This window comes from Rissa tridactyla, chromosome 9 (genome assembly GCF_028500815.1).
Source record: "Rissa tridactyla isolate bRisTri1 chromosome 9, bRisTri1.patW.cur.20221130, whole genome shotgun sequence".
NCBI lineage: Eukaryota > Metazoa > Chordata > Aves > Charadriiformes > Laridae > Rissa > Rissa tridactyla.
In genome coordinates, this window is record NC_071474.1 from 11,178,790 (window position 1) to 11,200,477 (window position 21,688).

General features: G+C 41.6%; 2 protein-coding genes across 3 annotated transcripts in view; one reads left to right on the top strand and one right to left on the bottom strand.

The window, feature by feature from the left end:
* The window catches only part of ADAMTSL3 (ADAMTS like 3), a 205,567-nt gene extending 193,685 nt beyond the window's left edge, over nucleotides 1-11,882 (bottom strand). The window contains exons 1-3 of the mRNA XM_054213630.1: nucleotides 11,788-11,882; nucleotides 7,142-7,193; nucleotides 5,265-5,414 (exon numbers count right to left, since the gene is read on the bottom strand). The gene's annotated coding sequence lies outside the window, so the exon portion shown is untranslated. The remainder of the gene's footprint in view (nucleotides 1-5,264; nucleotides 5,415-7,141; nucleotides 7,194-11,787) is intronic.
* On the top strand, nucleotides 4,257-20,990 carry LOC128914542 (lamin-L(III)-like). 2 transcript variants are annotated; one of them, XR_008468332.1, is made up of 13 exons: nucleotides 4,257-4,666; nucleotides 9,154-9,310; nucleotides 10,868-10,993; nucleotides 11,903-12,073; nucleotides 13,419-13,544; nucleotides 13,665-13,885; nucleotides 14,522-14,744; nucleotides 15,652-15,759; nucleotides 16,642-16,758; nucleotides 16,855-16,962; nucleotides 17,095-17,165; nucleotides 18,852-18,883; nucleotides 19,443-20,990. XR_008468332.1 is itself a non-coding variant. In XM_054213633.1 (12 exons), exons 1-11 carry the CDS (start codon nucleotides 4,293-4,295, stop codon nucleotides 17,134-17,136), a joined length of 1,773 nt encoding a protein of 590 aa, XP_054069608.1. In that variant the 5' UTR covers nucleotides 4,257-4,292; the 3' UTR covers nucleotides 17,137-17,165; nucleotides 19,443-20,990. The 2 variants fall into 2 exon arrangements, 1 of the variants encoding a protein (XP_054069608.1); XM_054213633.1 differs by lacking the exon at nucleotides 18,852-18,883.
* Nucleotides 20,991-21,688: the final 698 nt, after the last annotated feature.

Genomic DNA, 21,688 nt, shown 5'->3' on the forward strand with positions numbered 1-21,688 from the left:
TGTACACAAGGACAGAATTTGGTCACTGGCAAACTGGAAACTAGGGCAGCCTAAGACAGAACCTTGTCATGTGTCACCTACAAAACATCACTATCAGATATGTTTTCTATATTTCATGTTTTACCAAACAAAATTTATTTTGTTTACTTTTGCATCTGGTAATGCCACAAATAATTTCATGTCTTTAGTGATTACCAAATTATAGAAAGCTGTTGTTCCAACACAGGCAACCACCCCTGTAAACTGACTGACTTTTGCTTAATTTAATTAGGCAAGTATGGGCATATGTAGAAGTACTACACAGGAGGATCACTCATGCAGTTACATGTTCTGGAAAGGTCTTCTCCACCTACGTATACTACCACAAATGCCACAGGAACAGAAATCGCCCTTTAACCTTTCTGGTAGGTAATCTCTAATTTTCTCATGGAACTTCCATACCTACTCTAGTAGCGTGGCAACCATTATCGGGCTAGTAGAACTCAATCTGCCTTCATTAGCTCTGGATATGTGTGAGTCACTAACATCTGTCTGTAGATAGACTGCTCAGTAAAGTATTTACTGCTGTATTCTAATACATCAGAGTAACACCATTTGAAACATTACTATAATATGTACAGATTTCTTAAAGCGTTAGAGAGGCTACCCAGTGATACCTTGGGTTTTTTTACAACTGATGTTTAGGAAAAGACACTCATGAATTAGAGAGCAGAATTACAATCAGAGAAAAACAGTAAAATGCTACAAAATTTCTGCTGTCTATGCTGACTCTGCATCCATGCCTACATTTGCTAGCACAGTATCTGCACATTAGTCAAGCTTGTCTGCTTTCTATGCAGAGCCTCAAATGTATTTAACACTTAAAAAGTAAAAATGAATTCAAACATTTTGTATCAGGTCACAAAAAAAGTCTAAAAAGAGATACTATTATCAACAAACTTGGCCTTACCTAAGTATTTAGCAGTCATTGCTCTATCAATCTGTCATCCAATGAGTAGAAATATCCAGCTGCTTCCTAACAGAGAGCCAAGTCAGGTAGCCAGGCTGGCAGTGCAGGAGCCACAGCAGCTACAGCCCTGTCCCACCGCTCCTCAGCAAGATACACAGATTGAAAGAGGCAACATCCAGGCTTCACAGGCAAATTTGCAGTAACTAGGCAAGCACAAGGTCAAGCTAGAAACCACCATAACAGAGCTTAAAGAGGGACTGAGGGCCAGGCCAGAGCATAAATGGAGTTCCTGCACCCATGGGCAGAGGTGGAGACCCCAGGTGAGGCTGGTTAAGGTCCTTAAGGCATACTAGTGCACTCAGAGCCCTGACAACATTTTTGAACCTATACTAACAGATTGCTTACACATGGCTAGAATCAGTTAGCAGGTACCCAAGGAAAAGGACAACAAAAAGCTCAGTTGACTTTTTCCTGGTTTTCATTGTACTACTGTATTTTTTTTCACTTAATTTCACCAGCTCAAGATCAAAGCCTAATTAAGATACTTCAAAAAAAAGTCCACAAATATTTTTAAAGCTTTGTTGGCTTTTTTAATTCCAACTTCATGCAATCTGCTTGATACTGCCTACATCTCCCATATCTACATTTTCCTACAAAAGGACTACTTGTAGAAAAGCTTTTACTGTGCTTATATACATTTCCCCAGTTTTTCCCAGTGCGTTTTCCTGAAACGTTCCTGATATCTTTATACTTGAAACAGTAGGAAAAGATGGTACAGTCTTACCTCAGCATGAATTCCTCAGCTACACTTGTGGTCTAAACAGCACAGACTACAGTCTCAATCAAAAAAAAAAAAAAAAAAAAAAAAAAAGGTCAGAAAAAATGTCAGAAAGAAAAGAATCAGTACCAGATTTCCATTACACTCTTCTTAAGGTGCTACCTTCTGTTCTCACATAGGGAGAGTAGGTGAAGAACACAAAAGAAAACTAGCTCAGACTATTTTTGAACTATTTCTTTCAGCTGTTTTTGTTTGCACTATTACAAAGCCTTGTCAGGCAGGGAAAATATTCTCAGAATAGCAGATTTCTTGCTTTGTTCTATGTCTGTTCCAAAACTATACGATTGTATTTGAACAGCTGGCCAGTAACGTGCAACTATCAAACATGACAATGACATATGATCACAGTGTTCTTTGTAGAGGACTGAGGATTCAAAGCTGAATTAAACCTTCAGATGTACACATCTTGGTCTTAGAGGTACATATTCAGATTTAAATCATACTTTTTATTTTTCTTGAATTGAACTTTCTATTAGCAATGAAGAACAAACAAGTACTCATTGTATCAAAATAAAAAACTGGAACTGCTCTGCAGAAAAGAATTTCCTGATGCTATTGCTAGGACTAGAAGCAGAGGAGCTCAGTCTGGCTATATGTCATTACCTTGCTGCATGTAATTTGAGAGTTTTGAAATTACTTTTTGGTTTTTATACAAATGTGTAAAGAAGTTCAGGAAAAAACCTTGATGAGCATCCATACCTCTCCTTCTATGTCCTCATCTACTTTGTAACTTTGTATCCAGGGGTATACATAACCCAGTTCTAAAATCCCCATTACAATCTTGGGGCCAACTATGTTATCCTCCTATGTTATGTGCCTGCTGCCCTATAAAGAGACGCTTGAATTTATACCTACAAACTTCATAAAACCTATCTTTACATTTGAAGTACTCGAAGAGGATGTCAAGGCTATTTTTCTGGTTAAGAAATAACATTGACCTTGATACTGTAAGCCGGCAATTAAGGACTCTCTAAGACTCAATTTTGGAGTGTTAGAAAGCAGGCATTCTTTACTGCAGTGCTGGGTGCACAGAGGACCACTCTGCCTAGTGTGCACTCTGAGTTGCTCATCTACAAAGATTATAAGCAATAAGAATATACATATTCATTATGTTCCCCAGAAATGATTAACATATTCATATTATCACCTAGAACTCATTAATATATGTAAATGTCCTTGATGCATGCACATCCATGTCCATTGGTGGTCTTCCAGGGTCCTCTGGTGGTCATCGATAGTCTTCCTCACCATGTCCACTGATTGAACTCGGTCTTCGTGCATACTCGGTTTGTCTTTTGGCCTAGTTTGCAACTCTTGTTTTCACAAAACTAGCTTATCCTAGCATCTCTCCCTATCTATTCTACTCAAGGATACAATGTCTCAAGGCTTCCTTTTATCAAACTAAACCTAGCAGATGTTTAACCCATGCGCTTACAAAGTATTTCAAACTTAGCTACATTATTCCAGTAGAGAGGGAACCATATGTTCTTTTTAACTGGGTATCAGTAAGGCCTGAGGAGCCTTCCACCCCAGCATTTTGTGCTGTTCGAGGCTACTGTATCACCAGCTGCTGTATCAACCTAAGCTAAGCTCTTAAGTGAAGTTTCTTGTAACTGCTGCAACAAACACCATAATTAACATATTAATGTTCAGAGATTTTTATGCTCATACTGAATGAGATCTGTACAGCATCTGCTCTCCAAAATATAAGTGAAAAAGAAAACCGCAAATTAATTAGCTACTGGAGAAAACTGATGACTATCACAGTATGCATCACTACTAAAGAAGTGCTAAAAAAACTTTCTTATTGAACATGATTTTTATAATATACAAGTAGCATAAGGCTTTGCAGACTGCTTCTCATGTTTGTCCTGATTCAGGTTCCCTTTCCCCCTCCATTCTTCCTTCTGCTCACACATCAGCTTTCAACTGGAACGCTGTAGCACTGGGATGGCTAACAGCCACCACAGCCTAACCTGAAAGCTAAAAAAGCCCACAAACAGCTAAACAAAAAAGAGCCAGGACTAGTTTATTTGCATCAGCAGAACAAATTGCAAAAAACCCAGACAGAACAGGCAGAGCACTGACACAGCTGCACGCTGGATTGTGAGCATCACTGCAGCTGTCATGCATCTTCCTAAACCGGAGATTTTTTTAGTCGCCCCGACCCCTTCCACCGGTCTGTGAAAACGCCGGGCTGCCGTAGGCTTTTCCTGACAGCTCCTTCCCCGCCCTCTCCGGGCAGCACCATTGGACTGATGAGATGCAGCAAGGCATAGGCAAAAAATAAAGAAAAAAAAAAAATACAAACCCAAAACTACAACAATCCAGCAAAGGTGTATTTTCTACGCGGAGCCGTCAGGCCGGCCGTGGGGGAGCATCCCTACCCCTTTAAGCTGCGGCAGCTGCCGGCTATTTATACGCGGGCGGCAGCGGGCGCTTGGTGTCTTGCGCGGGGCGGTCCCGGTAGAGGCGGTGGCGCCCGGGTGCGGGCCGGCAACTGCCATGGCCACGTTTTTCTCTTCCGCGCCGATGAGTGGGAACCCCTCTTTCATCCGCGCCGCCGACGCCACCGTCTCGTCGCTGAGCCCGACGACGCTGAGCCGGCTGCAGGAGAAGGAGGAGCTGCAGCAGCTCAACGACCGCCTGGCCGTCTACATCGATCGGGTGCGGGCGCTGGAGGCCGAGAAATCGGCGCTGCAGCAGCTGCTGGCCGAGCAGGAGGCGGGCAGCGACCGGGAGCTGGAAACCCTGCGGCTCCGCTACGAGAAGGAGCTGGGCGATGCCCGCCGGGCGCTGGGCGACATTGCTATCGAGCGGGCCACGCTGCAGGTGGAGCTGAACAAGATCGACGAGGACCACCGGCGGCTGCAAAGCAGGTCGGTGGCCCGTCCCTCCCGCCGCACCTGCCCGGCCGCAGCGGCCCTCCCTGTTGGGGACAGCCCCGGGGCCGCCGCTGCCTCGTCGGGGCTCTTGCGGGTTGAGGAGAAGGGGATGTGGCTTGCCAGCAGCTGCGTGTTGGGGAGGGAGAGCTCGGTGCTGCAGGGTGTCCAGGTCACAGTGATGCCCCAAAGGTATGGCCCTGTGAGGCTGGGGTGTCTTGAGTTTGGATAAATCCTGATGTCTGCTCTGAAGACGTGTTGTGGGGACACCACTGTGAGTGCCTCCTGCTGTTGTGTGGCTGGGCCACTTTGGTACCTCCCATGATGGGTATGGGGGCTCCCCCAGAACTTGAGGTGCCACCCAGGCTTTATGGGGATAGTATTGCACGAATGCATAGCTGACTGGGTTTGGCACCACACATGTGTTTATAAACACTCAAGAAGCTGCTATGCTGGAAAGCATCTAGAAAGTTATGGGGGTAGGGGAAGGAGCTGCTGTATGGAGTCAGCTCACACCTTTTTGGGGCTTTTTAGTTCAGATGTTGCCTAGAGGGGTATACACAAAGAAAGCAGTCCTGTGAGCAGTACAGCTTACCTGGTCCAGGCTGGTACTGCACAGAAACTGTCCTAGTGGCTTGTAGGCCTTGATTTACATGCAGGGATGAACTGCCTGCTGTTTCAGGCTTGACTTTCTTGCCAGCTGTGTATCCTGAGCCTGGAATTATCTTGTCTGGTCTCACCAAGCCTGGAACAAAGGGGTGGCCCAATGTAAGTGCAATCAAATCCTCTTGAAGAAGGTGGGTAGTGGCGGGAACAAGTGTCCCATCCTAACGAGCTTCCTTTACGGCTATATAAAGAGTGCTAGTATGGCTGGTTACTTTAATGCCCCATTGTACTGCTAAATCAACTACAGACTTGCAATAATTTGGGTGTCCACAGGCCCTCTAAATCTTGTTACAAACTTGTATCATAGCACCTTCAGGCACCAGCTTTTTCTTTTAACACTTGTATGGAGCAAATACCGCCACCTCATAGGCTCAGTAAGACTTAAGAAGCTGTTCTACTTGGGAATAAAACATGTTTTTACTCTGTGCTTCTGTTTTCAGCTGTTAAAAGTTCTTGGGCTTGTCTCATTCATGCTGGGTTTTGGCTCGTAGATCCATTTCATAAATCCAACCAGCAACTTGAGTGGACAGCGAGGAGCAGGGTAATGCCAGTTCTAAAACTTTTCTGCTGCTCTTTGTGTTTGTATAACTCTGTGGCTTTGTTTATAAAGCTTTAGGCTTGGCAGGTATGCAATCCTCTGGACTGATTTTTTTTTTCTTTAAAGTAACTAGGTCTTAGAAGTGGTTAACTTTACAGCCTATGGGAAATAGTACATAGTACATGCTGCTTTCTGAAAGGACTCGACTGGAGTCCTAATGAGTGTTTTGTATCTGAGCTGTCTAACTGCAAATGTCTCGGATGACTTGGAACAAACTACTTTGAGGGTATCATGCCCTTTATATATACACCCTTTAAATAACCTGGAACTCTTATAGGATGGAATGTTACCAGATAACCAGCATTAACCATTGGCTCTTATTAATCACTGGTAAAGAGACTTAAAGCTTCAGCACCAATGAAGTGTTCTTGCAGTTCAGCTTTTTTCTTACTACTTTAAAACAGTGGTAACTGGAAGTAGGCCAAAGACATTTGGGGAGGAGGAGGAGTTGTGGATACGCATATCAGTTGATTGAATTTGGAGCCTGAGGAAGGTCACAGCAACTACAGCAGCACAGCAGAGAAAGACAAGACCAGTTTCTTTCTGCACCAGTGAGTATAGATGTGCGTTTTGCTGCTGAACCTGAAAGAAGTGGTGTAGTAAGCTGAAGCTGTAAGAATGAATTCTGCAAGTGCTATTAACATCCTCCAGTCCTGACCAACGGGAGTTTGTTTCAAACATACTGAACTCTTTTTGGTAAAATTGTTTAAATTCTCCAGGTCAAGCATGTGTGGCACCCTCATTCACAAGGAATGTGATTGGCAGTGCCTCGAAGTTATTGCTTGCAATTGATAGTAAGCCGTGCTTAGTTCTGGAATGGCTGGTATATGGAATGTTGTAGAGTACTGTAACTATCACTGCTTGCTGCATAATAATATGAAGTGGTGTTCTGAACCCCAAACTTGGTTTAAAAGGATAGTAAATGCTCTTGTCAAAGCCAGACTTGTTAAATTGCTGTTCTTAAAGATGAAAATATTCACTTCAGGGTTCTCTGAAAATATTTGTCAGGAAAGAATATAAGAAACCTGAACCTGGCTGTAAGAGGCCCGCATCAACAAAGTGGACTGTCAAAACACAGATACTAATGGAATTTCAGTCTTGCACACACTTTGATTGCAGAATGAAACTTATATTATTGTAGGATGAAACAGTCAATATTATCATTAAGTAGTGTTATTGATGTACTTGCTAATGTAACTAATACTCACAATAAGTGGTAGTGGTAGCAGAGATCCCAAAAGGAAGGTGGCTAATTGATACCTAGAAAAGAAAAAAACCTGTTAATACTTAAAAGCCTCACTTGTTAATGTGTTGTGGGTTTGTTGTTTTTTTTTATCTTGTTTTTCATTGTTACCCCAGTAGTCTCTGAGCAGAGTAAAGAATAAAATATAGCAAAATATTTGGCTTTGCATCATGGTCACGAAGTATGAGACACAGTCAACAAATCTCTCTGAAGAGCAGGGCTAGAAAAGGCCTTGAGCAAGAACCTGATGTAGCCACATGCCCCAGGCCTGTGTTGGCACCAACCCTACCTGCATCCCTTCCAGCAGATGTTTGCATAACCCTCTTTTAAAATTCCAGATGATGGAGATTCCAGAATATGCCCCCCAGGCAATGTGCTTCAGTGTTGAACTACTGTTAGCTTCCTCTCCCTAACATCTAAGGCAAATATTCCTCCCTGCAATTTAAGCCTGCAACTTCCTGTCTTTTCCACAACAGACTGGGAAAACAGATCCCCTTCCTCTATGCAGCAGTCTTTCATGTATGTAAAGACTGTTATGTCTCCTGTCACTTTTCTCTTCTCTAGACTAAACAGTCCTTACTTTTTTCTAATCTTTCCTTGCAGTCCAAGCTTTCTAGAGCTGATCGCTCCTGCAGAAAGGCTTTGGACCCTCTCCAACTGGTCTGCTCAGTTATCAACTGGAAAATTCATTGTATGAATTATCAGAACTTAGCCACTTGGCAGAACAGATTTTGCTAAAATAAACTGAATGCTTTACTCTTTGCAATCCCAAATCTGAGTTCTGAGCAGGAAGTCGGACTCTGGATAGTGGTCAGGCAACTGCAAGGATTTTAGAGGCTAGAGCAGTCAGGGAAATTATCACCCCTTTCTCTGACAGGAACTTGCTGTGGGCTCAGCACTTCTCTACTGTGGTGCCAAGTAAAACCAGCAACTGTGTTGGCCACCCGGGTGGTACCCGAGAGCTCTCTACCTGGCTATTTGCATAAGGAAATGGCCATCTTCTGAAGGCAAAGCTGCTCTTGCCCTGTAACTTTGCCATGGTGTGAAGGAGGGAAGAGCACGTGGCCCTTCCTGAGGGAGAAGAGGCCCTTGCAAGGGTGCTGTGAGGGAAGGGTGGTGGCCGTGGGGCTCGCTGCCCTGTGGCAGGAGCTGAGGCTGTGGCAGGCAAAGGCTCAGCCGGGGCTGTGGGGATGACAGGCCTGGCTGGACTGGTGGCCTTCTGGGGTCAAATCTCCTCCCATGCTGTGGGCAGGAAGGTCCCAGGGGGTCGTGGGGGAGGAGGAATCGCGCGCCCTGGCAGCCAGAGCTGTGTTCTGCCTCTGCCCGCAGAGGAGGGGGTGCTTTGCCCCGATGTGTGCCCAGCATTGCCTGCCACCCTGCCTGAGGAAAGCAGGACTCGAGCTGCTCGCACCCGGCCTGGCTGGCTGTGGGGCCTTCCCTGAGGGGGAGGTGGCCTCCATGGTGGCTCCCTCCTGGTGAGAGGGCTGTGCAGGGATCCAGGGCCTCAGCAGCAGTGTGTTTTAATGGCCAGTAGGCACTTTGCCAGGAAAGCTGGTGGCAGCTTTTGGTGCTGAAAGGAGGTGTCTGTGTGAGCAGCTTGTTCAGCGGTGGCAGGTCACTGTGGTCTGGCGAACTTTGGCTTTGAGCGTGACTAGTCCCTCCCTGTGGAGCCGGCGGCCTGTGCCCTCCCTTCCCTCTCCGATTGGTAATGCCATGGAAAATAGCTGGCTTCTGCATAGGATTCACACAAAACAAGCTGGAAACTGGGTCAGAAATCTTTCTGGTTAAACAAATGATACTTGTCTGAGGGGGCCTGTCTACTTTGTTTCTTAGAGCTTATCATGTGCTCTCTCAAGTGTTAACCAACCTCTCTTCTGTTTCAGTTCTGCCACAGGCCCCTGTGAAGGCAAACGCTTTAAAAACAAACTTTCTCACTCACCAGCTACAACTCATGAGTGTAAAACTTTTCACTTGCAGGAACTCAAAAAAAGAAGAGGATTTAAACCTGGCACAGACTCGTGTGAGAGACCTTGATGCTCGGCTGAATTCAAAGGAAGCTGACTTAGCAACAGCTTTGAATGAGAACCGAACTTTGGAGAATAACCTTCATGAATTAAAGGATCAAGTAGTCACTGTAAGACTTGTTCCTGGAATGTCAACTTTGCGTTCATTCCTGAAGCTTTTGCTTGTTTTTCCCCAACTAGTTATTGAGATTTAAAAGCAGGAAAGACTGTTATTTATGGCGCTGATAGGTGGACAAAAAGGCTTCTGCAATCTTATGAAAGCAAATACTACTGGCAGTCAGTTAAAATTGCCAAATGTTGTAGGTATCTTTAATTCTGTTCTGTTGCCACAGTATGTAGTGCTTCTTGTTCTAGAGACAAAGTAAGTTGAAATGTGTTGTACTGCTATATCCCCTGTAGCATTATCTAACATGTCAGCAATGGGAGCATTTAATGGATCCTGCTTCATTCACTAGGCTTAAAACTAGGTAGAATAAATAAGTTCTGACTATTAATTTCAGCCCTGAAGAGAAGGACTTGGGGGTGTTGGTTGATGAGAAGCTCAAAATGACCCAGCAATGTGCACTTGCAGCCCAGAAAGCCAACAATGTCCTGGGTCGCATCAAAAGCAACGTGGCCACTCTGCTCTTGTGAGACCCCACCTGGAGTACTGCCTCCAGCTCTGGGGCCCCCAGCATAAGAAGGATGTGGACCTGTTGGAGTGAAGAGAAGGCTTTGGGGAGACCTTATTGTGGCTTTCCAGTACTTAAAGGGGGTCTACAGGAAAGATGGGGAGGGACTCTTTATCAGGGAATGTAGCAATAGGACAAGGGGTAATGGTTTTAAATGGGAAGAGGGTAGATTTAGATTAGATATCAGGAAGAAATTCTGTACTGTGAGGGTGGTGAGACACTGGCACAGGTTGCCCAGAGAAGTTGTGCCTGCCCCATCCTTGGAGGCTTTCAAGGCCAGGCTGGATGGGGCTTTGAGCAGCCTGGTCTAGGGGGAGAGGTGTCTCTGAAGGGGCGTTGGAACTAGATGATCTTTAAGGTCCCTTCAACCCAAGCCATTCTATGGTGTCATGATTTTTTTTCTTGGCTCTTATGCTACTAAAATGAATTCTGCTTGAGTTGCTATTCTACCAATGTGTTTCTAAGAGCATAGTTTTTGTGTCTTTATGCTTTAATGTGATCTTTGAATGAGCTAATTTCACACCTTCAGGATGAAAATTAAAAAAAAACCTCAAACAAACTTGTATCATTAAAGCAGCACACTCCAACACTGGAAGTGTATAATAGTTTGTCAACTTAAGCTATATTTGAGGATTTCACTTGTTAAGCATCAAACAAATGATATTGGAAATGGGGAGAAGTTTGGAATACTTAATGTTGTGAAGGAGGGGAATGTAGATGGATGGTACAATTGATTGATCAGAAGTCTGCTTTGAGGAGCCAAACTTTATTTGCCTTGTGGGAAATCTGGCCTACATAACAATTAATAGAGTTCTTCCTGTTGCCAATATGCTGGATCCCACTGAAATAAGAACTTAAACAGAGTAACTAACTTCACTTAAGCAGTGGGTTTTGATTGCTGTGAGAATGAAGCTGAATGACCTGTAATAAGTTGACTGTCTTAGTTTGGAAAAATGACCTCTTAATTTTGATTACCCTGATGTCTGTCTCTTCTAGCTGCAGCTGTCACTGGAAGATACCAAAGAGCATCTCCACAGTGAAATGTTGAGGAGGGCGGAGCTGGAAAATCATATGAAAACTTTGCAGGAACAAGTGACGTTCCAGAAGCGCCTTCATGAAGATGTATGTTTTAGCATATCACAAGTATTTTTTTTATTAGGCATCCATGATCCCTGGATGCTCTTAAAGGCAAAGTTAAGATGTGCTTTATCCTTAAAAATGTAATGAGCTGAGTCAACCTATGGCAGTCCACCAGCCAATAAAATTCACTTAATTAGGAAAAAGTATACAACCTCATGTTAACTGGTATAGTACCAATAGGTATCTGGAATATGAGAATTTTCTTAGGCTGCACTTCTGAAAGCAACTACAATCCCAATATACTACTTTGTGTAACTGAAAGTGCATATATTACAATTAAAGCTAAATGATTCCACATGTTTGTTGGAAGCCTAAAATAATTGAAAAAGTTAAATCTCCTTTAATAAGAAACTTATGTTCCTTACTTCCTTAATGCTTATCAAAGGTATCTGGTAACCTTTGTGTGAGAAGTCAGTACATAGAACTAAAAAGATCTGAATGTAAACTAACTTCTTTCTGACTGGAAGGAAAACAAATAGTGTGGTTTAAGTGACAGAATCCCAATTTTTCTAACCAACTACTATTAGTTTTTGAGTAAAACAAGAATAGGTAAAGTAACAGTGCTTAAAGAAACTGAAGTGTATCTGCATGTGTTCTAAGTGAAGAAAAGCAGAGAAATCAATCTACTTCAAGGAAGTATTCTAAAAATGAAATTCAAACTACTCCATTTATTAGTTCAAGCAATGTTGGTAGTGAGGAAGCAAAACAACCCAGCACAAGGTGGAAGTACATGACCTCATGGATGAATATCTAAGATCTGAATAAAGATTAATTACCTTGCAATTGATAAATCTGCTTCAATGTTGAATAACTTGATAAGCTGGTACAGTAGTCCAGTCTCAAATGAAACTGTCTTGGCTTGCTTACTCTCTGAGGAATTTCTTCTCCTAGGAGCTCAAGGAGACAAAAAAAGTCCACGAGAGCAGGATAGCCGAAATAGAATCTGGGTATCAGAGAGAATTTGAAAGTAAGCTCTTGGATGCTCTGCAGGGGATCAGAAAAGAACATGAAGAACAAATTCAAGGATACAAAGAGGAGCTGGAGCGAACCTTCAGTGCAAAAGTGAGTCTGTAAAAGATGTCAATAAAACAAAGCTTAAGTTCTCTGCAGCTTGATATGATTGAAGTCACACTAGCATAAATGGCTGACTGATGGACCCCTTGCATTCAGTGCAGAGCTTCTTGGCATAAATTGTTATGAAATTTTGAAGTAGTGTCAAATTTTAAAATAGAACTTCTATGAACACTTGGTCCCACACAAAACTGGTTCAAGCATCATACTGTCCCTTTGGGGTGCAATTAGAAATGTCTCATGTAATAAAGTTGATCATAACTCAGACTTCTGACAAATCTGAGAGCTTGTCTGACAAATTCTAGACTAAGGTGCGCTATGGTTGTATTAAGCAATTTCAGTGCTATTGAATAAAACTTAATCTACTGATTATAGTATGAACAAAATGTGTGAAATAAGGTATTCTTACAAGTTCTTCAAGTGCACTTTTAAATGTATGAGTGCAAATGTCCCTTTGCAGTTGCTCGTACTGGATAAGGGGGAGAGGGTGGCTCTGGAAGCAGCTAGATGATTTGTCTTCCAGAACTGGTCTGTCACCTCTTTCCCAGCATTAGCCACATAGCAGGAAAAAGTAATACTTTAGGCTTATGCTCTTGGTAGGAAAGAGCCCAGGGGTTTCTGGGTTGGTTGCAGTGTACAGTATTGGTATCTTAAGCCTTGTTTAATACTCAGTGCAGAATCACATGATCTGCTACTGTTCTCAACAATTACATGTGCTCATTTCTTCCTGGTTCTTCTGGCTTTCTGTATAGAGAAACTTGTATGCCTAATTAATTCCTTTGGATGGTTCTGTCCAGGTTTATGTTGGAAATTCTGTGAGTGCCTCTTGTAGTAGCACGGCTCTATGTTATCCTTTCTTGGAACATCTCAAGATTGAATTGCTCTAGAAATAGCTCATTGTTGCTTATAGTGATGCAGGAACTGTTTAGTAATAGAACTTCTGGGGAAGAGCAATAGTTTGATAAGCACACCTAATATCCTGTTGCCCCATGCTTTGACAAGCAGCTTCTAAATATATTCTCCATTGTTCTTCTGGAGAATCCATTTACTTTGTATCGATACAAAGACTTCATGCATTTGTAGCTGAAATATCCTAATCCAGCAATTTTCACTACCTGATTACTACTGACTCTTTCTGACATGAATGTCAAACTTACATAAACCTCCCTGAAATTCAATGAAAAGCTTTCTGACCTGTATTTTACTTAAATGTGCAGATACCAATAAAATATAACTATTTCCAGATGTAACAGCTGGAAATCACTTGATTTTTTTCCTTCCTTATTTAAAATACATGGTCATAAGCAACTCATTACTAACAGTGACTTATCCATAGGTGGAGAATGCCCAGAAATCTGCAGCAAAACATAGTGACTTAGCCAATGCTGCTCAGGAGGAGTTGACAGAAACAAGGCAGCGAGTTGATGTTCTGACCTCTCAAATTAATCAACATCAAAGCCAGGTACTATCTTTACTTATATATCCTTAGAATTATTTTAATTTAGATACCCAATTAAAAATACTGGCTTCTCCCTAATCTTCGGTTATGGTTTAATAGATTTTTCGCTCCCCTTAATTTTAGAATGTTGCTTTGGAAAGCAGAATATTGGAGCTACAGAGGATGCTGGATTATGATCGTGATCTCCATCAAAGGCGTATGTCTGAAAAAGAGAAAGAAATGGCACAAGCCCAGCAGAAGGCACAAGAACAGTTGGAAGAATATGAGAATCTCTTAGATGTGAAACTGGCTCTAGATCTGGAAATAAGTGCCTACAGAAAGATGCTGGAAGGAGAGGAACAGAGGTAGCCTATAACAAGATCCTCATACGAGGACTTGCTTCATCAAAGATATCTACACTAACTAACTATATATTCTTCAGAATGTGGAGGAGGCAAGAAATAAATATTAAGCATGCAATCAGTGCCATAATTTAGTACTTGAAGCATAATCTTGCAGTGGTATTTATATCCCACATGCACTACATGGTGTAGTAAGATGAACTCAATAAACCCAACTGATGAAGTTCAAAGGTCCATTAGACATCCCTCCCTAGAATCAAACTTTCTCAAAGCTTTGTGCTACATCCTAGAGATATATCACAGACAGTGCTTAAGTTTCATGAATGAAACTGGGAAATTGTATCAGCTCCCAACTATCCAGATACTGCCTGGTGAGAACATGAACTCAATACATGCTACGAAGGGTCAAAAATGTAAATTATTCCACTAAAGATTGTGTCTGCAGAGACTTTAAAGGAATACTTATTGCAGTTGGGAATCTCTTCTTATTGACATAAGCTTGCTTTGAAGTCTAGGACTGGGGCTTCAGGGAAAGCTTGGATATAAGAAGCTGTCAGGCTTGGCTATAGTGGGAGGATAGGAGTGACAAGAAATAAGCAGATCAGATATTCAAGTGAATGTTATCTGACTCCCTTCTAGGCTAAAGCTGTTACCCAGTCCATCTTCACACAGCACTGCAACCCAAGCAACAAGTCAAGGGCGACAGTTCCTGCATGCGAAGAGGAAAATGAAAGAAGCCAGAAAGAGAGGGCATAGTGCTGGATTTAAGACTGTTCAGCATGCTTCATCTTCTGGAAGTATATCTATTGAAGAAATCGATGAAGATGGGAGATTTGTCAGGCTTAAAAACAACTCTGATGAGGTATTCCTATTCATTCAAGCCTGTGTGGCCTTCATTGCAAAGTATGACTGCTTGTGAACTGACTTGTAGTTTAGTGAGAAATGAAAATAGGGAAGGACTGGAGAGACAAGGGAAAAGTACCGCCAAACTAAATACAAAGTGGGGACTTCTCAGCTAACCTGGCTGCTGTCAAGAAAAGACTAGAGTACTTCAGGTGTTTTGTTCAGAGGGATGTCTAGGAGGTGCTTTTGAGGGGCGGTGCTCTGGTTCTATGATGCAGAAATCTAACGCTTTCAATTGTTTCTCATCAGGTTCAGGCTAGCACTATCAGAAGTACTAGTTATTCTTGAACTAAATAAGGTGCTTAGTAAATTGGATAATGACAGCTTCTTATTACTTAGAACAGCTTAAAACAGCTATAAAGGTGAATAGAGCTGACAGTATCTAATCCATGTAGAGGGTTTATCTGACAAATTAGATAATTCTTTGCCTAGTCTGCAAATCCAGAATTATTAGAATTAATCCTCAAAGCTCCAAAACTTGTGGTAATTTAGCCACTTCAGCCTGAGATGCCTTAAACCTTCAGAGGCCATTATGTATGTGTTATATACATGGCCCAAGTGGGTAGATGGGCATGACCAACTTCATTTATCAGAATTTCCCTAGTAAAGAGCACCACAATCCCTCTTCAACAGAAGACAAGAACACATGTGCTTAAACTTAGTGGGACTAAGATTAATCCAAAGGAAGTACCGGGAGAAATCATAGGGAGGCTTTTAATGGAAACTTAAAGGCTTCCTCAAAATTGGTCAGATTCTTGTGTGCTACAGGAGTGGAACTAAAACTGACCCTTGAGTCCAGAAAGAACCTTGCACCTCTATGATATGGTGTTCATCTGTAATGCTGAGAGAAATTTCTTGTGCCACAGGATCAAATACTACATGGATGGGTGTTAAGAAGACATCATGGAAGTGTGCCAGATGTAACATACAAATTTCCTCCACTGTTCACTCTTCAGGCGGGCCAAGTAGTTACAGTAGGTAGTGGTTTTGTAAAACTTACTCAGCTGTTCTTGTTATGTTAGATGGCAACAGAGATTCATGTAATAGGAAAACTACATTGTTACTGGAAGTGCCTAAAAGAACTAAAATCATTATTTTATGTGGAGAAGGGAGATGGGGAAAAATCCTTGCAATAACTTGATCTGAAATGCCAATTAAATTTTCTTTAAAGCTAGATCTTGGATTGAACTTGGATCATCCCAGATTGGAATGTGCTGTTATTATGAACAGAATCAATATATTCTAGTTTATTCTTGGCGTTCCCCATACTCCTGCGATCCGATGCAAGTTGTGCAAAGACTTTCACTATTGCTAAAAGCTTTAGTCCACTACAGTTCAGCAATGCTGAGCTCACGGTTTATGGTACGAAGCTAAATATTAGCTCTAAAACGATACTTTAACTACTTCTAGATAGTGATCAAAGAGCCTAATTCTACACTCTGCACTCTAAACTCTGTACGAGCTTGCTCAAGAGATCTGTGAGTGACCCCAGGCTAGAGGCTATCTTGTATACACAAATTGCTGCCATGAGTATTTCTGTAACCATGGCTTGGTTCTGTGACTCAAACAGCATGCATGTCCAAGCAAGGATACCTCTACATCAGGTAGAAGCTGTTAACAGCCTTTTCTACACTAACTGTTTTACAGTCTTCAGTTTAAAAAAAAAAAAAAAAAAACAAAACATTACCACCATTCTTGGTAGTCTTGAAAAGAACTAACCTGCCAGGGATCACAGTAATTCAGTTTCTGTTACCAGACATCTTTGGTGTTGGAGTACTTCAGAGCTGTACGTTAGACTGAATCCTAATCTAGCTACAAACAAGATTCTTCAGAAGCTCCCTCTAAATCTGTTGCAGATCTGGGGTGCAGCTGCTGGTGTAAGCCCAGGTCCCAGTGATCTCATCTGGAAGTCTGAGAGGTTTTGGGGAAGCAGGGATAATATTGGTGTTAAACTTATCACAGATGCTGGTGAGGTAAGTGAGAGAGTAAAGAGCTTCTATTGTCCTAGTATTAAACTTGTTTGTACTTGATCCTTGAGGGTTCTTGGTGGCAATTCAATTGTATTCTAGGAACTCGCAGAGAGGAAGATAATGCGTGTACCCAGAGGAGAAGAAAGCAGTGAGCAAGATGATGATTATGAAGAAAAAACTGGAAGTGAAATGGAGCTTCCATCTCGGGTAAGCTGCCTGAAGTTTAAACACGTGCCATCAACAGAACCATTCAGTGGCCATTTCTTTTCACTACTGTATGAAAATACTTCCCCAAGTACTATCATACCCTACAACTCTTTATATTTTTCTTGATGTCAGACCAAAAGGAGAAGAAAAAAGAAATGTTGTTTGGTTTCATGATAGTGGTTCCTGTGAGCCTCCTTAAGCAGGTGAGATGGTGATAATCACACTTGTCATCTCATAGAAACCTCGCTTCACTGATAGTGCTGCAGTCTCTTGCCCTATTTAGGGATGTAGCTTGCATGGCTTTGCATCAGAACTGGAATTGATGCTTTGCTTATTCTCTGGCTGAATATGATCATGTAGTAGCATTAATTGTTTGGTCTCTTATTACTGACACACTGAAAAATACTATCTTTAATGTCTGTTTCATCTAAACATCTGACTATGAATGAACTTAAAAGCTGTTACCCCAAAACCGGAACGCAAATGCTAACTAGAAATATCTTATTTCCATGGGATGAAGTGACTTATCTGAGAGTCCAAACAGTGTCCCTGAATTGCTCTTAAGATAACTTAAGTTCACACAGAAGAAATCTAATATTTCCATTCAGAAGTATTAAAAGGCTGAAATCAAAGTTCTTAGTGTGTTGATTGCCTAGGTCTCTCAAATTCAAGCATGATTTTGAGACCCTTTTGTTCTAGCTCATTTCCAGGAACTACTCTTCCTCATTTTGCTGTGCAAAGTATCTCAGCCTTGCTTCAGTCATACTCCCTTCAATACTTTCCAAGTGGAACTTCAGTATGGATGCAGGTCATGCTAATGGAATTAACATAGTCAATAGAATAAGCATGTTTTGCCTTCAATATACTTATAACACTGGCTACAATTTGCATGTTGTAATGCATAATGTAATGAAAGACTCTCTAGTCTCTCCAAATGGCTTTTGACTGACCATATTATGAGTCTGAACATCTGCATATTGGATGCTCCTAGTGTACTTTGACATGCTAGTAGTCGGGTATCTTTACCTGCTTGAAGTAGTCTGAAACAGAACTAACATAAGGGCTTTAAATTGGTCATAACTTGAACAATTATGCACTGTACCAGACCCTTGAGTTGGTTTGTTTCTTGACTTGAAATAGCACCAAGTCCCCTTTGCTAGTACAAACACCAAGGTCCTACGCGCAAGGGACTGCCTAGCTAAAAATTCATTCTTGCCCTCCTGCTGACTCGGCATTTTCAGCTACCACAACACTTGCTAAAACTGATTCTACACAGTTACAAGGAGTACTTCCATCTTACTGCACCAGGTCTTAAAGCTACCACCACTTCCTAGCTATTTACCTGCCTGGAAATTGAGAAGTACCTTAGCATTCTCTTTCCGAAGAAAATGTACTTAAGAACCAGCAGTTACTGCCTGCTACTCGGTTCTTTCCTTGTCCTTCTTTTGAGCAGGAAATCTGGGTAAATATCTATTAATATAATACCATCTGGCTTAAAAGCTGTTTATCAAAGTCTCCTGACTTAGATGCACATTCTTGTAATATTTTCAGTCTCTCACTGAAGGAGGGCGAGACCCTGTTAAATAGGCTATTGAGAAAGGTTCAATAATGCTATTCTGGCCTTTGGGTTCTTGATGCACAGCATACACCAAAATGATTGAAGTAATGCTAGTGGAAGGTTTAGACTCATAAAGAGACTTGATAGAAGCTGCTCTTCATGTTTGGACTAGGGCCTCTCCTCAAGGTTTTGTTTTGTATTTTGGGTTTTTTTGTTTGGTTTTTTTTTAAAGGTTCTTTATTTGAATTGACTAACAATATGGCTTGTTTGGCAATCAGTGATGGAAAGCAAAAGTAACTTTTTTCTTTACACCTCTGATCTGTTTTATCAGCAACTTTACAATACAGTTGTGTGCTACTTATGGTAAGAATCAATTCTACTCAAGTATTAATGTCATTCCTGCCTACTGAATTCCTATCAAACTCTTGCCATTAGTACCCCTATGCTTCTGCTGCATTGGTAGTACTGAAATAATGGCAGATTAGTAAAAACCAGTTCACTTCCTGCATGCAGTAAAATGATGCAAAGAAAGCATGCTGTGCTTTAAAGGAAGGCAGGGTTAGCATGGCTCTTGCTTCCGTTGTTACCATCCTGGCTCGCGCAGCATGAATCTGCATGCCAGTTAAGTTGTGATGCTTCAGAACTGAGGTACTGACAGATAGCTGGATGGCCTTTCATTAAGGAAGGCATAGGCTCATGTATTGCATGGACTGGAAGTCTTAAAAGCTTGTTTTCTTTTTCCCCTGCCCCCAAACCATCTAGTATAGTAAAGGTACTGCCTCTCCTGAAAACCTGCTTTGCTTTATCAATAAATAATTAAATCTACAAAACACTAAAAGCCCCACACAAGTAGGTAATCAGCAATACATACTGTTTGTACACATGCTAATTAGCCTAATGTCTTGATGTTTTGTTTCTGCAGCAAAATACAGATCCTGCCTGTTCTATCATGTAATGTGGGCAAAAGATGATCATCTGAAAACAGTTCTCAATCCCAGGTGACACAGACTACGTGTGTTTTGGTATCTTCTGCAAGATCTGAAACTTGGAATTCACATCTCCCATCTGACCTCTTTGTAAGAAACATTGTCCATAACATGATGAAATTTCCTACCTTCTGATACTGGACCCTGTTCTTGGATTCACTGTTATAAAGATGAGTAGAATATAAGCTCCCTGTGAAGTTATTTTTACTTTAACACAAGGATCTGGTGTCCACAACCTGCTGAAACAGAGGATAGTACGCAGTTTACAAAACTTCTAAACCTATACCCTAGAAGGATGCTAAAACTTGACAGTTCTGATGTGGTGTTTCTCCAAAGGTAATTTTTGTTTCAAGCCTGAGTGGGGAAACTACATGGGCCAGATCACACCCCAGCTTGCACCTTGAGCAAGTCTGAACTCACTATCCTGAAGAACACTGAGCATCTGAAGGGTTTCCTGCTCAGATCTTGATGCTGAAATATATGAAACTGGTCTAGATCACTTGCTAGAGAACTTCCTTGTAAAAATACTCATGTCTTATTAAATGTACTGCTTCTGTATTCTAGGACCTGGAAATCTACCAGTTCCAGTATTGTATATTCCTAGATAAGTTTGACACAGCTCTACTGTGATATACTGTAACTTGGACAGATGTACCCTGTAAATGTGAACAAGCATCTCATTCCAACAGAGAAGGTACTGTAACCAGCAATATGAGTACTCTGTTTGAATGGTCCCAACAAGTCAGCTTTCTAAGGGGCTAGAAAAAAAAAACCTGCTGAAACAAAAACCAAAACTAGAAAGCACCAACTGCAGTAAAAGGTGCATCAAAAACATCTGCTCTCTGAATCCTTATGTACAAATCTCCATGCAGTCTGCAGTACTGCTTTGTGTATGTCTAATGGGGCAGTTGGGGAGTACCGTCTATTGGCCAGTACGTAATTTACTGTAACTTTAATAGCTCTGTAGTCCATGTAAAGCCTGACCTGTAACCCCCAGAAACCAGGTGCTCAACCCCTGGGGCCACTGCATTCAATTATTCTTAGGCTCTTTTTACTGGAATGCTTACCTGCCCCGGCGCTACAGTAAAGAAAGGGCCTTGCTGAGCCACTTCTCTCTAAGAGCAGGAGGGGAGTAGCTGAAGGGAGAGGAGCAGCTGAGATTGCAGATTTCTCCAAATGCTGGAGTAGTTTTTTTGACTGCCCCTTGCCTTGCCTGTTCTTTGTTAAGATGCAGTTGTTAAGGTGAGGCTTTCCCTATACTAGTTTAAACTCTCTTAAATGATTTAAAAAGTCTAGTTTTGAGACATCAAGACTAGATGCTGGTTTAATACTTGTATTTAGCAGCTCTGAATTCTTGTTGTACCTTATGGCCCACATACATAGAAATAGATGCTGCTATATTTATCTTGATTTACCTTGCTATATTTATCTTGATTTCTTGAACTTTTTTAACTAATAAAGATATTTTCCATGTGTATATAAAAGCAATCTTGGAGTTTAATATTTGCAGGTTAAATAATAAGAGTTCTGTTTGTTCACTGATCTTACTTGAGTGTCTCAAAAGACTTTAAAGCAATAAAAATGGGTATTTACAGAAGAGTCCCTGCGGAGTGAAGAAACCTCTGAAATACTGTGCTGCCCTGTTTATATTTATTACTCAGTTCTTCAACTGAAGCTGAACTGCTTCATTTCAAATGAAACCTTTTCATAGCACAAGAGAAGGACGGTATTAAGCAACAACTGTGAAAGATGTGAACTAGCCTATGTGTCTTGGTAGAAAATAGCAGTAGTACAGCGTGTTGTTTGGTAATACCATCAATGGTCTAGGAACTAAGCCTACTCTTATTTATCCAACTACACAATGTACCAGACACTTTATGAAACTTGTCCTTAGCGTACAGTCTTAAAAGGGGCATATATATAAAGAATCACTTACCCGATGTGCAATGCATCCTACTGTGCAAATTGTCTTCCTGGTAGCAAACTTTTCTATTTACTTTATCGTAATCAATAGCAGTAGAGCATGTTCTTGACCTGCTTCCGGCTTGCTACTTCTACATCTCCACTAAAGGGCAAGTCGCCTACTGCAAATTGTATTGGGAATTCAAACATGTGACTCTTTCCTCTAGGAAATTATGGTGAGGTAGAAGAGAGATTTCTGTGCCTCTTTTCTTGCCTGCTA

Excerpts from the sequence above, each read along its gene's own strand:
- LOC128914542 (XM_054213633.1), top strand. The coding sequence starts at position 4,293 with ATGGCCACGTTTTTCTCTTCCGCGCCGATGAGTGGGAACCCCTCTTTC. Across the intron at positions 10,994-11,902 it reads AGAAGCGCCTTCATGAAGAT|GAGCTCAAGGAGACAAAAAA; the intron begins GTATGTTTTAGC and ends TTCTTCTCCTAG. Across the intron at positions 16,759-16,854 it reads TTATCACAGATGCTGGTGAG|GAACTCGCAGAGAGGAAGAT; the intron begins GTAAGTGAGAGA and ends ATTGTATTCTAG.